Below are 13,932 nucleotides of genomic sequence, written 5' to 3'. Positions count from 1 at the left end.
TCTGCGGCTATTGCTGTTTAATATCTTAGTAGAGTTAGAAGAAGGTAGTGGGTAGTTACTGTATGTTGTGTTAGTGCTTTTGGCGTTTAGAAGCAGCTGCGTAAACTTGGGACACTGTGTGCATTGTACCTATTGGCCATGCAAAATGTCTGTCAGGCAAAAATATTGGAAATAGTTGAACCAGGAAACATTACAACAACTTATTTTTTTCCGAAGAAGCAAATCAAATGGAGAGGCAACATCCAACAGCAAGCTAAGTTCTGGAGCCTCCCAAGAACACACGCCTGCCAAGCTGCTTTCAACATGTCCAAAATATGATACTGAGCAACTAAAACGTGTATTTAAGAGGAGCCTTCCTGTTCAGGTGGAAGAGTTGGGCTCTAAGAGGGAAACCTTTTCCCCATGAGGCAGGAAATGATCAAGTGCAGCCTGGAGAGTGTCACAAATTAGACCGCGCGGTGCTGCGTGTGGGAGCTGGAGCGTGGCACGCTGTGGCCGCTGCTCTCACCCCGCTCAGCCCTGCATGGGCAGCTGCAATGGCTTCAGGGCAGCACTTTGGCTGTAGTTGTTGGTATAGGTACGTGAAGCTTTGATTCTTTGTGTGTTGGGGTCACATGAATGTATACACAGACTGTTGGTTTTTGGGGGGGGGTGGGAAATTGTGTTTCTAGGAAAGACAAATAAAACTGACCACAGCAAAAGCCATCTTGCAGGAGAAGGAAATGGAGGGTCTTCTTAATGCTGTCCTCCCATCTGTGATAGCCGCACGTCCTAGGAACTTAGTTACAACTCGGGGTCTGTAGATGGCTGCCTCATCAGCGTACCTTAAAATGTCACCCAGCAGGTGAGAGAAATGAGTAACTGCACTATGTGAGAGCAGTTCTCCGAAGACTTCTTGATGGTTCAATCAGGTGGGAGGGTGGGGGAAGCAGTTACAGGTTTCCAAAGGATCTTCAAATCAGGTGAGGTTGGGTTCCTCTGGTCCCCTGCTTAGCAGCTGCCTCTGCAAAACTTAGAACAGTGAGCCACTTCTAGTTTTGACAGTCAATGTCTTCTGCTCCAACACAGAGCAAAGCCTGGGGAAGTGGCCGTGAAAGAGATTTCTTGCTAGTCCTGAAGGGGGAGAGATTCCGTTGTTTTATTTTCATGCTTCTTGCTCCATCATACTACAAGTGGACCATGTAGAAACAGGATAAATATGGCCAGGCCCACTTGAGGAGGTGAATTTGTGGCAGGTGAGGTCCAGGGGGGAATTTCTCAGGGTGGCTTGAGGATGGAGCCCCTGCAGGGCTGCCAAAAATCCGACTGTGGCTGGTTGTCTTCACTCTGGTGTGAATGGGGGAAGAGGAGGAGGATGCTGAAGCATTTGTACAGAACTGCATCCTGGAGGACAGAAGTGCTGGCATCACAGCTGCAGGTGGCAGTTGAGCATATAATTTGGGATCCAAAGCCTGAGGCATCACTTCAGGCTCCGCTACTGATCTGCTAAGGAAAAAAAACCTCCATCTTCACAGGCCTCGTTTTCCTTCTCTGTTAAACTGCGCGAAAGGCCTTGGACTGATGTCATCTCCCGCAGGAGGCAGTTTGCAATGAAGTACCTGCTTGCATTTGTCTAACGTTGTGCAGGGCTGGGAGTCGTGTTCCCTGGAGGGTTGCGCTCTGAGCAGCCACAGGCTGACCCCCTTTCTCTGTGTGAGACGGACCCAAACCCTTGTGTTACAGAGCCCTCGCTTTTGAGGGTGAAGGAAACGCATCATTCACATATAACTCCCTCCATCGCCTTATTTACACCTAACCAAGATCTGGCAAACTGGAGCTGGTGACAAAGGAGAGGCTCTGTCTGTCTTAAGCTGGCCTCTCCTTTCTGGTCAAGGGTTTTTACTTGGGGTGGGGGGACAGGGGAGAATGGGACACTTCAATTTATACCTCATTTTAGCTGCTGTACCTGAGTTTATTCTTTCTCCTCTGGTAAGAAAGTGACTGTACTTAACACCAAGAAAATAGTGAAAATTAAAGCCGTTTCACTTCACTGTCACAATATCTTTCTTTTATTTTTTTTAATTTTTTTTTAAGAAACGCACACAAAAACCGTGCAGAGAGTGCTTCAGGCTTGTGTTCTGGTTTATATTACCAAAAAAAAAAAAAATTCCTTTCAATATAAAAAAGCATTACAGTAGGGAATACAGGATAAATTAGCTCCACTATCTAATAAAAAGAACATTTACAGTTTTTTTTAAAATAGATTTCAAACATTATTTCACACTCAGCCCTTTTCCCAGGCATTCGTGACAGTCATTTGAGCATTAAATAACAGCGGGGAGGCAGGGGCGCCGAGAGGGGCTGCGGGCTTTCAGGCACGGGCTGCTCTCTACTACTTCCATCCAAGGTGCTTGGGCCGTGGTCACGGTGCTACAGCGACGGAGGTGGCAGCTCCCTCTGGTCCCCAGCCTGCCCAGGGCTCTCCAGCAAGCTGTGAACCCTAGCTTGAGCCCCTGACCCCAAAATATTCACCAGAGCTGTTAAAAACAAATATAAAAATACAGTTGCTTCTCCTGCCTACTGTTCTGAAAACTACTGTACAACAGAGGGGGCAGCCATATAACCAAGGGACAAAAACCAACACATTTACATGCTTTGCCATACAGTGGGAGTCTGGTTTCTGGGCTTGCCTGGTCATTAAATTCTCCCCCGGGGGAAATTCCTTCTGCCTGTTACCAACTTCCACAGGTCCTCTCAGACTTGCCTGTATCGCTACAGCTATCTCCAGTTCTTGTTCCAAACGTGCTGCCTGGGCGTTGCTGGGGTTTCACGCTGTGCTCCCCGTGGCACGCTAGCCAGCTGCAGAGAGGATGTGAAGTCTTCATCCAGAAAAGAGCCATGGGGGAGCAGAGAAGGTAAGAGAGGAGAAACAGCTGCGCAAAAGCCAGAACAGCAGACGAGTAAGAGATCTTTTTGAAGATACAGGGACTACCATTAGGGAGAAAGGGACAGTGAGAACGCTAAAAACAGGCAAAGCAATGAGTACAGAATTAGGAAAGCCAAAGAGAAATAAACCAGCAGAGATCCTGCTTTGGGCATGTGCGTTCATCACTTACGATATCACGATATCACTTATCACACACTCTGGCTGCTTTGGTCCGGTTGCCCCAGCTCTGACAGTTTTTACCTCGTGCCACTGGTGGCAGAGAAAGGCTTTAAGGCTTTTTGTTTTTCCCTTCAGCCACCCACCATGCACAAATCAGGGTATTCACCTGCCAGGCTCTGACCTGAGACGGGCCTTTGCAAAATAAACTGAGGGGAAAGGGAAAAAAAAAAAAAAAAAAGGAGACTGGGAGAGGCCGTTCAACTTCTCTCACTCATCTCCAGCCAAGTTACCATCTCTGCTCAGGGTTTTGTTCCTCCCCTGAGAGCTCCTAGAACAGCCGCTGACACCAGCTCCTGAGGCAGAAGCAGAACAGATAAGCTCTCCTCCTGCTCAGCCCATTCCCTACAAGACCAGTAGATGCAACAGATTTTTTCCTATCTTAAGCGCAGCACCTGCTGTCGGGAACAAATACTGCTGGGTTTTGGCTAGCAAAGCTGTTTTCCTCCATTAAACAACAGACCAGAATTTAATGCTAAAATGCCTCATTAAAAGCAGATCCAGAAGGAAATAGTTCAGAAAAGCTTTCCACAAGGTTTAACGCAACATCTGAGGCCGCTCAGCAGTCCCGGCCTCCTATTCCGTTGCTGGAATATGCTGACTGCGGCACGGGGGGGCTGCAGCTCTACCTGACGAGGCCCCCTCCTGCTGCTGAGCAAATTGCTGCTTGCAAATGAAGCTTGGAAAAGCTCTAATGCCTCTTCCTGTTCCTTAGTATCCTGATTCCACAACCTGGACGCTTAGCCAGGATCATTGTCTATTATGGACCAGGCTTTTTGCTGCTTTCCTTCCTTCCCTGTAGCTTGCGCGGTGCCACTGGGAGAGCTGAAGGGACCCAGCCCAGGCAAAGGGCACCTGCTGCTGCCAGACCTGGGCACAAGGTTCATCGCTGCTGCCTTCTGCCCCCTCGCCTTCCTTGCCAGTGCATACGGGTTTCAGAGGGGCTGGTTTAAGCCTATATAAAAGTGCTCCATAATCTGAGCCTATAAAATCCGTAAAAAGACCTAAGAGAAACAAGAAACCACAGCCCCTTCTGCCCTCCCCCAAGCACAATGAGTTGGGGGTCAGGGAGTGACCGGATGAACAATTAAGGCAACAGGGGTTGAGGCTTCCAGAGGAAAGAAACCAAGTGACCTGTCTGGGTCGATAACCACGACCACTGGAGCAGCAGCTAGCGGTTTGGCTGCACCCTGGGTGCCCCTAGAGCCTGCCTGGGGCCTCAGCAGTTCCATCTTAATCTCTGACTAAGGTCCAGTCCCAGGCATCTTTCTGAAGTTCACTTCCAAGTGATTAAGCAGATGATAATATTAGTTAAATCTCAAACTGTCTCAAGGGAGGAAACACTCTCCACTAGCAGGCAGGCTAAAACAATCCTGACTCGATGCTTTCATCGGGAGCCCATGGGAGCATCTCGGTGGGAATCCTCTGAGTTGAAGGGACGCCACAGGACTGTTTCAGGCAAACAGCATGGCAGCGGCTGACAAACCTCAGCCTCCTCCATCCAGCACCATGCCTGGAACTCCCCTTAGGGCTGGAAAGCATGCAGGAATCCACTGCAAATATTTATGCTAACAGAGCACCACAAACCGTTTTCTGCAAGTATTAAGGGAAAGGCAAAGGCCGACAAGATTTAAACACTATTTCCTCCCCTTCTCAGGAAGGCAGCAGTATCAATGGTTCTTAACCAGAGCCATTATTTTTGCCAGGAGATGGGAGCACAGCAGGGAACTATTTGCTCGTCTTTCTTTTTCACAACAAGGAACAGTAAATCTTAGCAAAACCAGAAAGGTAGGCACCAAACTCTTGACCATCAGCCAGCCTTAGCTGAGTCCCATCGCTAAGTGAGACCACGCTGCCCCTGCCTGGGGCTCCAGAGAAAATCCGGCCTCACTGAAGCGCCTGACTTCTCTGAGAAGTTTCAGGTGATGGGGCCAAAGCTTCCACTGAAGAATGTGTGTTTTCATTCTGTGGCTGGGCACTAAAGCCAGAATCACGCGAACAATGACCACCTACTTCTGGGATGAGCCACCGCTACTTGTTTCAAGCCCACCTAGACCGTCACAGACTTTGGCCAACCTGTCGCCTTATCCAGTCCCTGCATGGGGGTTCTTCAGTCCTTTGCTGCCTAAAACATGCTAAAGTTGCGAACGGTAGGCAAGGCGTTGCAGGAGAGGCAGCTGTGCTTGTCCTCCCGCTCCCCGCTGCCGGCTCCATCAGTCTCTAGTGCAATCAGCTGCGCTGGGCTCCTGCTCCACGGCTGCTGCAGGTGGCTCTGGGCAAGGGTCCGGTGTACAGTGTAGTGCACATCACCTCAAAGTTCCAGCCCCTGAAGTACAATCCTTTTGGTCATTCATATATTACAACCCTTTTTTTTTTTTTCTTTTTTCCCCCCCTACCCCATTTTGTTAAAAAAAATAAAGTTTTTTGGGTGTTTTCAGGTTTTGCTTCTTCTGATTTTCCTTCTTTCTTCTGAGTACATGGGGAACATGGTGGTTCATGGGCCACCTCTTACTGGATCCCTCGAAAGAGACACATGGCAAAGATCATGGCAAACAGCTGGAAGGTGGGGGGGAGAAGAGGGCAAAAACAAAACAGAGACCACCAGAGTCAGCTGCATCTTCCAGAAGATCTGCAAAGCCCTCCCTGCCCCCAGGGCCGCTCCTGTCACTCCCTCCCGCCCAGCAGTCAGTGGCGCAGCAAGGGGGACCCTTCCCACCACCCAGGGGTGGCAGTGGCAAAACTTTTTTTTCCCCGTGAAGGTGATCCCTCCCCTTCTTCCCCTGTCTCCCAATCTATTTGTGGCTACAGCAGCAGCCTGGCTTCATTCCCAAACCGCCCTTGGTGTCTCAGGGGAGCAGGTTCTGCTGTCCCTGCTCTACACACCAGTTCCGCTGCCCAGGCACAGTGGGTCCTTTGTGGGGGTTGCTGGAGCTCTGCCCAGGTCCTCCTTTGCACAAGACAAGACACTGGGGAAAGCACCCGGTCTTGCCCCAGAAATACTGCAGGGACATCACTTCTGGCTTAATGTGTCTGGTGGAAGCCGGTTCCTCAGAAACATCACCAAAGAGCCAGACGCTAATGCTCTGGAGCTAATACAGTTTCAGGCTCTAAACAAAAACTTTTAAAGCAAAGGCACAATTTGACCAAGTGGCAGATTAGTCAGCTTGCTGGGGCGCTGCCGCAATGAGGGCAGTGACTGTGTAGGACCCTGGGGCAGGCGGTGGGTCCCCAAAGCCCCTGTGGCCAGCGTGGCAGGGTGCGAGCTCTGCAGCGGGGCCAACACGAGGCGGCACTGCAGGCTTGTGGCACCCCATATTTCCCTGCCTTTTGTGGCAAAGGACCAGGCAGCCGGCTCCTTCTAGGCAACTAAACCCACAAGTTGATAACCTGCCGGCACTCCACAGGAGCAGCTGCTTCCCTTGGCAAGGGGGAGCACCTGGACATCTACCAACACTTGCTTTTTTTCTAGTCACACAACAGTAAGTACCTCAATGGCCAACACTCCAATGGCAAGGGCTCCTGCAAGGTACACGTAGGTCTCAAAGGAGTTCAGGATCACAGTGTAGCAACCCTAGGAAGGACAAAACGTGGTGAGACACACCTGAGCAGCTGTGAGAGACAGACTGCAAATTCCCTGACAAGGGGCAGAAGGCCCTCCAAGCCTTCAATGGAATGCCTCAAACACTCGCACGGAAATAAATAATGCAGGCCTGGCCTTCAAAGAACTGATAAGGCTAACACTTCTGGTGCCTGAAAGTGTGGGAGAACTGTCTTGTGAAGACAGGATAGTTCTTCCACTCGTGTGATGAGCTTGGTAGTTCTCAGTTCTCAAGGCCATTGTGTCCGATGAGTGACCTTTGCTTCATTACCCGCAAAATGCATATGAAAGCACACAGCCCTGCATATGCTAATGAAGATTATCGAGATCATGCTAAACACATATGACTATGGCACTCGTCTCTCCACCCAAATCATGCAACACGAGAAACCTGAGACGAGGCTGTCCTCGACAAGATGGGTGGACCATGCTAATTCAGCAAACATAAAAGGGGAGAATACGTGCCCCTAGGGGGAACAAAGAAGAAACAAAAGAAGAAGATAACGCCTGGGAAGATTCTTCCCAAGAAAGAAGACTGTACCTGGGAAAATTTTTCCAAGAAAGAGGAAGATTATGCCATGCCTGGGAAGATTCCCTGAAAAAGACGCTGGAACCAGGACCGGTGGTGATCTCTATCTTTGTCTTTTTCTCTGTCTTTTCCTTTCTCTATCCCTCAGTTTCTCTTTTCTCTTAGAATTGTTAAGTAACAGTTAGAGTTGCTAAGTAACGACCTAAAGTTCAACCTTAAGTACCACTTGCCATGAATTGTCCTATACCTGTTGTTAAGTAACACAATGTATACCTCACCACTTGCCATAATTTGTTATATACCTAACCAATTCTCGTGGACTTGTTAAGACCTATACCAACCATTTTGGTAAGCTAATAAATGTTTGTATATGGACCTTGAGATTTATCTCACCTTAGTCTGCACCGTTGAGAATTTACGAATCTGAAGTCACTTACACCCCGTTTTTACTGAGAGAGGGACATGACAGCAACACATCGCATTGTTCTCACAGCAGAGCCCTCATTAGTACAAGAGGTGCTCTCGGATGCAGGCACAGCTCCCTCTCACCCCCTCACCCAGCCCCACAGCACAGGAGGCAGAGACCCACAGGACAGTGCCAAGGAAGGGAAGGTTTTGCTGCAGTGGGATGGAGCGGTGGACACCCACAACCCCTCGCTGACCACAAGGAACTGTGTAACTGTGTCTTCTTGCAGGGCCGAGAGGAGCAGCAGAGGAGAGGCATTCCTCCGCAAAGGGCAGAGACTAAGCACAGAGGAAAGAACCCTCGGGGCAGATGACAGACAGCCCAGGCTGGCTAGGGATAAGGAGGATTTATTTAAAGCCAAGGCAGGAGATTCTTGAATCCTCTCTCATAGCCAGCAGTTCTTTCACACCTCAGGACCATTCCTCTGTGCCTTCACCCAAAGGAGCATGGATGAACACTTGCTGATCTTCTGGCTATAGGAGAATTGATTTCACTAAGAACTCAGGGCCATGCACTACAGCAATCCTTCCACTTATGCAGCGTAGCCACCGTCATCTTTAATGTCATTTATTATTTCTCATAGCATTCATTAACAGTTAGATCTTGTGCAAAGATTTCAGGAAGTTTCTGGAAATCACCAGAAAATATCCTGGCCTCAGTTCTCCCAGCCTAAAATTCCAAGCCACCAGCAAATTTCTGCAAATAGGTCACACATAAAGAGAAAAGCAGATTGGAGTTTGTCCACTGTAAGAAGTAGCTCTCCTCCCCACTGAGCATATACTTCACACAATAGACGTTTAATCCCGTCCATGCTGCTGGGGTGTTTCAATCACCTGGTTTTTTCCTTCCACCCAAAAAGAAAGTGTCTGAACTGCAAAGACAGCACAACAGTTACCTACTGGTGTCCACGCCAGACCCTGCTCGCTGCAAGCAAGACACAACCGGAGAAGAGCAAGGGAGAGCACAGAGGGCACCCGCTGACGAGGCAGACGCAGGGAGCGCAGGCCGCTGGGGCAGCAGCCGAGCTGCTAAAACCACGTTCTTGTCAACATGAGACCGCTCAGCAGCAGCTCTGTTTTGGCCACGCTTCAGCTCAATTCTCAGGGAACAGCATCAAGCCTAGCAACAAAATGTTTGGGTGCTTGCCAGAGCTCCAACCTTAACCCAACTTCCAGCATGCCCCGCTCAGCTGGGTACAAATGAGGGGGAGCACAAGTGTGGCCAGCACTGTCCTACCAGCATGGTGTCCCAAGAGCCTGACTTGCTCCAGGAATGCCTGAATTCAGCCATCAGGTGCTTGGGAGTGTCTCTCCCATTTTACAGAAGCACCTCACTGCGTGTTTGGTGACACTCGCTGTGCACACTGCTTCTTCCACCAACACTCTGCGGTGACAAGGGCTCAGAGGAAACCTCCCCTTCCCACAGAAGTGGTAGGCCTCAGCATCACCGCTTAGGGAAAGCTAAATCGGTTACCTGCTTTAACCCTGTTTCTCAAAATGCTTCTCTTTCCCTCCCTGCTGTTTATCATCTCCCTCCGCTCTCTCTTTCCCGTCGATTCACGTCAATCAGACCTGGCAGAAGCAGTACGCTGCTGTCTGCTATGATCTCTCACCCAGAGTGCCTTTGCCAACTATTTCCAGCTGCTGCACGAGGAACAGCTCACGCGCTGCTTCCCAGCTCCTTTACTCTCTTTCACAATCTGCTACCAGGTGCTGCTAAGAGGACCGCTGCTTAGCCTGCAGAGAAAAGGAGGCTCGTTCGTATGGTCAGTACAGAGCTCAGCTGGCTTATTAATGCTGAGGTGAACACAGTCAGGAGCTTTGCTACAGTTTCTTAAACTTCACATCTTGGTGACAATGTAAGGAAATATGACTGTGATATCAGTGTAGCGTGGCCAGCAGATTTAGGGAGGTGATTGTCCCCCTCTACTCTGCTCTGGTGAGACCCCACCTGGAGTACTCAGCACAAGGACATGGACCTGTTGGTCTGGGTCCAGAGGAGGGCCACGAAGATGATCAGAGGGCTGGAGCACCTCTGCTATGAGGACAGGCTGAGAGAATTGGGGCTGTTCAGCCTGGAGAAGAGAAGGCTCCGGGGAGACCTTATAGCGGCCTTCCAGTATCTGAAGGGCACCTACAAGAAAGCTGGAGAGGGACTTTTTACAAGGGTGTGTAGTGATAGGACAAGGGGTAATGGCTTCAAACTGGAAGAGGGTAGGTTTAGATTAGATATTAGGAAGAAATGTTTCACTATGAGGGTGGTGAGGCAGTGGAATGGGTTGCCCAGAGAAGTCGTGGATGCCCCGTCCCTGGAAGTGTTCAAGGCCAGGCTGGATGGGGCTTTGAGCAACCTGGTCTAGTCAAGGTGTCCCTGCCCATGGCAGGGGGGTTGGAACTAGATGAACTTAAAGGGCCCTTCCAACCTAAACCATTCTACAAGTCTATGATTCTATGACATTATGCTGAACTGTCTTGTTCCAGTCTAGTAGTGGAAAAAATCACCAAGTCAAGAGGCCTGGCAAAAGAGGTGGCCTTTTTCTACTGTAAAGAGCAAAAGAGCAGAGAAATGCAGCTTTCCAACACTTCTCTTCCTTAGAAAACAGACATGGTTTTCTGTGGCTGTTTAACCCTTGATCTCTTATGTTGCTGATGAGGAGTCTTTGTGAACTAAACTGGAGCCACTACCACAGCCAGTAAGAGCCAACTCCATCCCATCCTCGCTGATCTGTGCTGGCTTGAGAATTAACTTCTCAGAGATAGTACTAACCTTCGGGAACACAATAAAAGTTGATGTAAATTTCCACCCCACCTTTCAATCCCTTGGGAAAATCTTCATATTTCTGCCGATACAGCACAGCATGGAGTTAGCAGTGCACACAATGAAAGGGGTTTTTCAAAATCACACCTATGCCATGGCTTCAAAAGCAGAAGCGTAATTAGGATGTGAGCTACAGTCAGAATGGCATGACCTGCCCGCTTCACTAGTTACCCACGACCACCCCAGCCATCTCTCTGTCCACTGTGGAACTCCTTTTCCTGGTGTTCGGCTTCCCTTACCTGTCGGTTCTGAAACCTCTCGATGCCCGTGAGGCAGGCTTCCTTGTTGACAAACTTCCCTTCCCGGCTCTGGAGCTCTCGCTGGCAACAAGCCTCAGGTATCACCGACTCCAAAGAGGAGTGTGGAAGATGAGGGACAGCTTCAAAATCTTCTGGTCCGTTCACTCCACAACAGGCAAACTAAGGAGAGAGAAGAAAGGAAAACAGAGTTGACACTTTGCCCTGATACGAGAAATCTAGCGAAGACCTATTTTGTAGGGATCAAAGCTTTAGTCAAAACAGAGACAAAACGACTGTTGTTTCCCGAGAAGTGAGTTGTGCTTGTACCTTGGAGCTTCTGTTTCATCAAAGCCTTTTTATAAAGTCCCACTGTTCCCATGTCATACTGTAGGCTCTAAGGTACCACTGGGAATATTGCCACGAACTACACAGGGCTTTGGAGCACATCCAGAATGACTTGCTTGAGATCACCCAGCAAGTCTGTAAGGGAGCCAGCAGTACAATCCAGGCTCCTCCCCACAGCTAATGGTCAGGATTGTCGCTGCTCAAAGGCACTGCTGGGTGATTCAAGTAAGGTCGCTTTTTAGGATTCAAGTCAGGTCCTTTTTAAGGATTCCAGTCATACTCTGACTCTGTCTCCTTTCAGTCAGCAAAAGGAAATGTCTTTATTAAAGTCCTGAATCAGCATGAAGGGCAGCAATCATCTTTTTCTTTTAAGATTAAAATTGACTTTTCATCTGCAGAGCCTGACATCCTGCTCTTCACTCCTGAAGGGATACACCGCGGGCTGTACTGAGCACTAAATCCACATCTGTACATACACACACGCACGCACAGAACTTCTTGTAGTACATAACAACAACTCCAATTCCAATGACAGTCGATCTTTAACCTGCCTGATTAGGATTGTAATAACAAAGTCAATTTTGATGGCCAATATGTCTATACTGAAAATATGCCATTAGGCACACTCCTGCCTAATCTGCCACCTTACCAACCCATTTCACAAGAGCCAACAAAAAGCCATTCGTTAGCATTAGGTTTTGGCTGCTGTTGGCCGGGAATAGTTCTGAAGTAGTCTGCAAGGTGAAAGGTCCAGGGTAAGCGCAGCGATATTCAGTTGCAGACAGCTCCAGGGTTTTCTGTGCCCACTGGCTGAAAGCTGGGGGTACCTGGCCAGGTCAAACGCCTCAGGCTTTGGCAAACCACAAAGGCTGGCACGGTCACTGGGAGCATCTCTCTCACGACGGATGGTGGCTCACTTCGAGGAAGTCTGACTGCCAGCCGAATTCTCATCTGCCTCCCACCACCACCACAAACCCCAGCGCTCCGCTCGATGGGACAGGGGGGTTGGAGCAGGCTGACCCTGGGCGAGCTGAGGGTGCCGGCTGAACACCATGTCGACGGCCGCTGAGCGTGGGACCGGCACGGCCTGACTTACTGTGATCATAACAGAGTTCCAGGTGGAAGAGAAGACATCCGTGTCGTTGTTCCTCAGGTAGTGCTTCTTCAGCTCCTTGGTGAAAAACTCCCTGGTCAGCTGAAACGCACAGAGAGGTGGAAACATAAAGGCCGCTGCCAACACCTTTTCCAAGCGCTTCCCAAAGCTCCCTCTGTGAATGCTGGGGGCTGTTCGGTTGTTTCGTTTTTTGGGTTTTTTTTGCAAAGCTCAGAGGACAAACTAAATCATAACTATATCCAGGGTGAACAGTACCTGTTAAATAAAACTGTTGCTTATGAAATCAAGGGATTGAATTATATCTATACTTGTAAGATATGTTTACACTTAAAGGCTGGTTGGTTTATTAAGTTTTCAGCACTATTTGAAAACGTTTCCTAAGTTGAAACAGGACTAAAACAGATTTTAGAAAGATCTGCAAATCCACACCCAAATAGTAGTTTAACTTACTATGCTTCGTGAAGTCTGCAACCAAAGCATGATTTTCCCCTCATTTTTCATTTTAAACCAGTTAACTTCCCACTAATGAGAGGGGAACTGCTCTGAATTTACTTCCGTGTGTGAGGAAGCAGAATGAAGCCCTAATATGAAACTTCCTGGGAATGAAAAGGAAGTAAAAAACATGTAAGGAATGTGAAATGTTCAAGTCAACTTATGAATTGGAAGAAAAGACCATTTCCCTGACAGAGCTTTAGATTACCTAAACTGACCTACACACATGAAGAAAAAAATCCTCTTTATATTTCCAGTGTTTAGATAATTTAAACATTTTTTCCTAAGGTCAAGAATATAAATGAATGGAATTTCATTATGGAATTTCATTTACTCCTGTTCACATTTACAGTAAAATAGAAAAACTGAACGAACATTTTGGCTCGGAGTCTTCTCAAAAACGTTAGACACCTTGAAATTACATTTACTTAGGATCACTCTCTGGAGGACTAGTAAATATACAAACCTAATAGTCTTGTTAAACTGAACACCCCTATTCAATCTTGTCGGCTTTCTACCATGTCAGGATGAAAACTTCAAGGAATCCCCTTTTCAGGTGCCCAGTAAGTCTTGACTTGTGTGGTCCCTTCTCCAAAATACCTTGTGATTTGTGACGCGCACAGGCAAAATCTCTCTGCCACTGCAAAGCCTCAGTGAAAGGGGTTGGAGTCGGCTGGATGCAGCACTGCTCTAGTGTTGCGTATTTGCAGGATCAGGAATTAAGCTGCAGACGCAGTAACATACACTGCTACAAGTTGCTCTCGGGTTCTTGATATGCAACGTGAAATATCGCACATACGCATACATTTGTATGAGATGTACGGGTGGGCACAAAAACACGAGCACAAAATTGTTTCCTTCCTTTGTAACTATCACAAAATTTAAGGAAAAAAGAGAAGGCCGTGGTGACTCTTTGAAAGACCCCCAAATATGACTTAGTATCGACTTCTCTTTTACAAATACAAACTAAGGCCAAAATTAATGACTAAATCAATACCGCATAAAACTTTGTCACAGAGACTTGAATGATGCAGGTAGCTCAATCTCACTACCTTTCAATTAGATACGCTGCTAAGTTCCTAAATCACTTTTATGAGACAGATATTATCTCATTTCTTGCTTTTGAATATTAAAATACCAGAGGACGTGGCTTTTTCCTTTGGGAATTGGGTGCACTGGAGGAAGGTCAG

General features: G+C 48.2%; 1 protein-coding gene across 1 annotated transcript in view; it reads right to left on the bottom strand.

The window, feature by feature from the left end:
- Positions 1 to 2,019: 2,019 nt before the first annotated feature.
- TSPAN18 (tetraspanin 18) overlaps positions 2,020 to 13,932 on the bottom strand; it is a 127,674-nt gene continuing 115,761 nt past the window's right edge. Inside the window, exons 7-10 of the mRNA XM_074584328.1 lie at positions 12,233 to 12,331; positions 10,792 to 10,971; positions 6,630 to 6,713; positions 2,020 to 5,698 (exon numbers count right to left, since the gene is read on the bottom strand). Of these exons, the coding sequence (XP_074440429.1) occupies positions 5,651 to 5,698; positions 6,630 to 6,713; positions 10,792 to 10,971; positions 12,233 to 12,331 (411 nt within the window). The 3' untranslated portion in view covers positions 2,020 to 5,650. The remainder of the gene's footprint in view (positions 5,699 to 6,629; positions 6,714 to 10,791; positions 10,972 to 12,232; positions 12,332 to 13,932) is intronic.

This window comes from Larus michahellis, chromosome 4, assembly GCF_964199755.1.
Source record: "Larus michahellis chromosome 4, bLarMic1.1, whole genome shotgun sequence".
Lineage (NCBI taxonomy): Eukaryota > Metazoa > Chordata > Aves > Charadriiformes > Laridae > Larus > Larus michahellis.
This window is presented reverse-complemented; position numbering and strand designations above follow the sequence as displayed.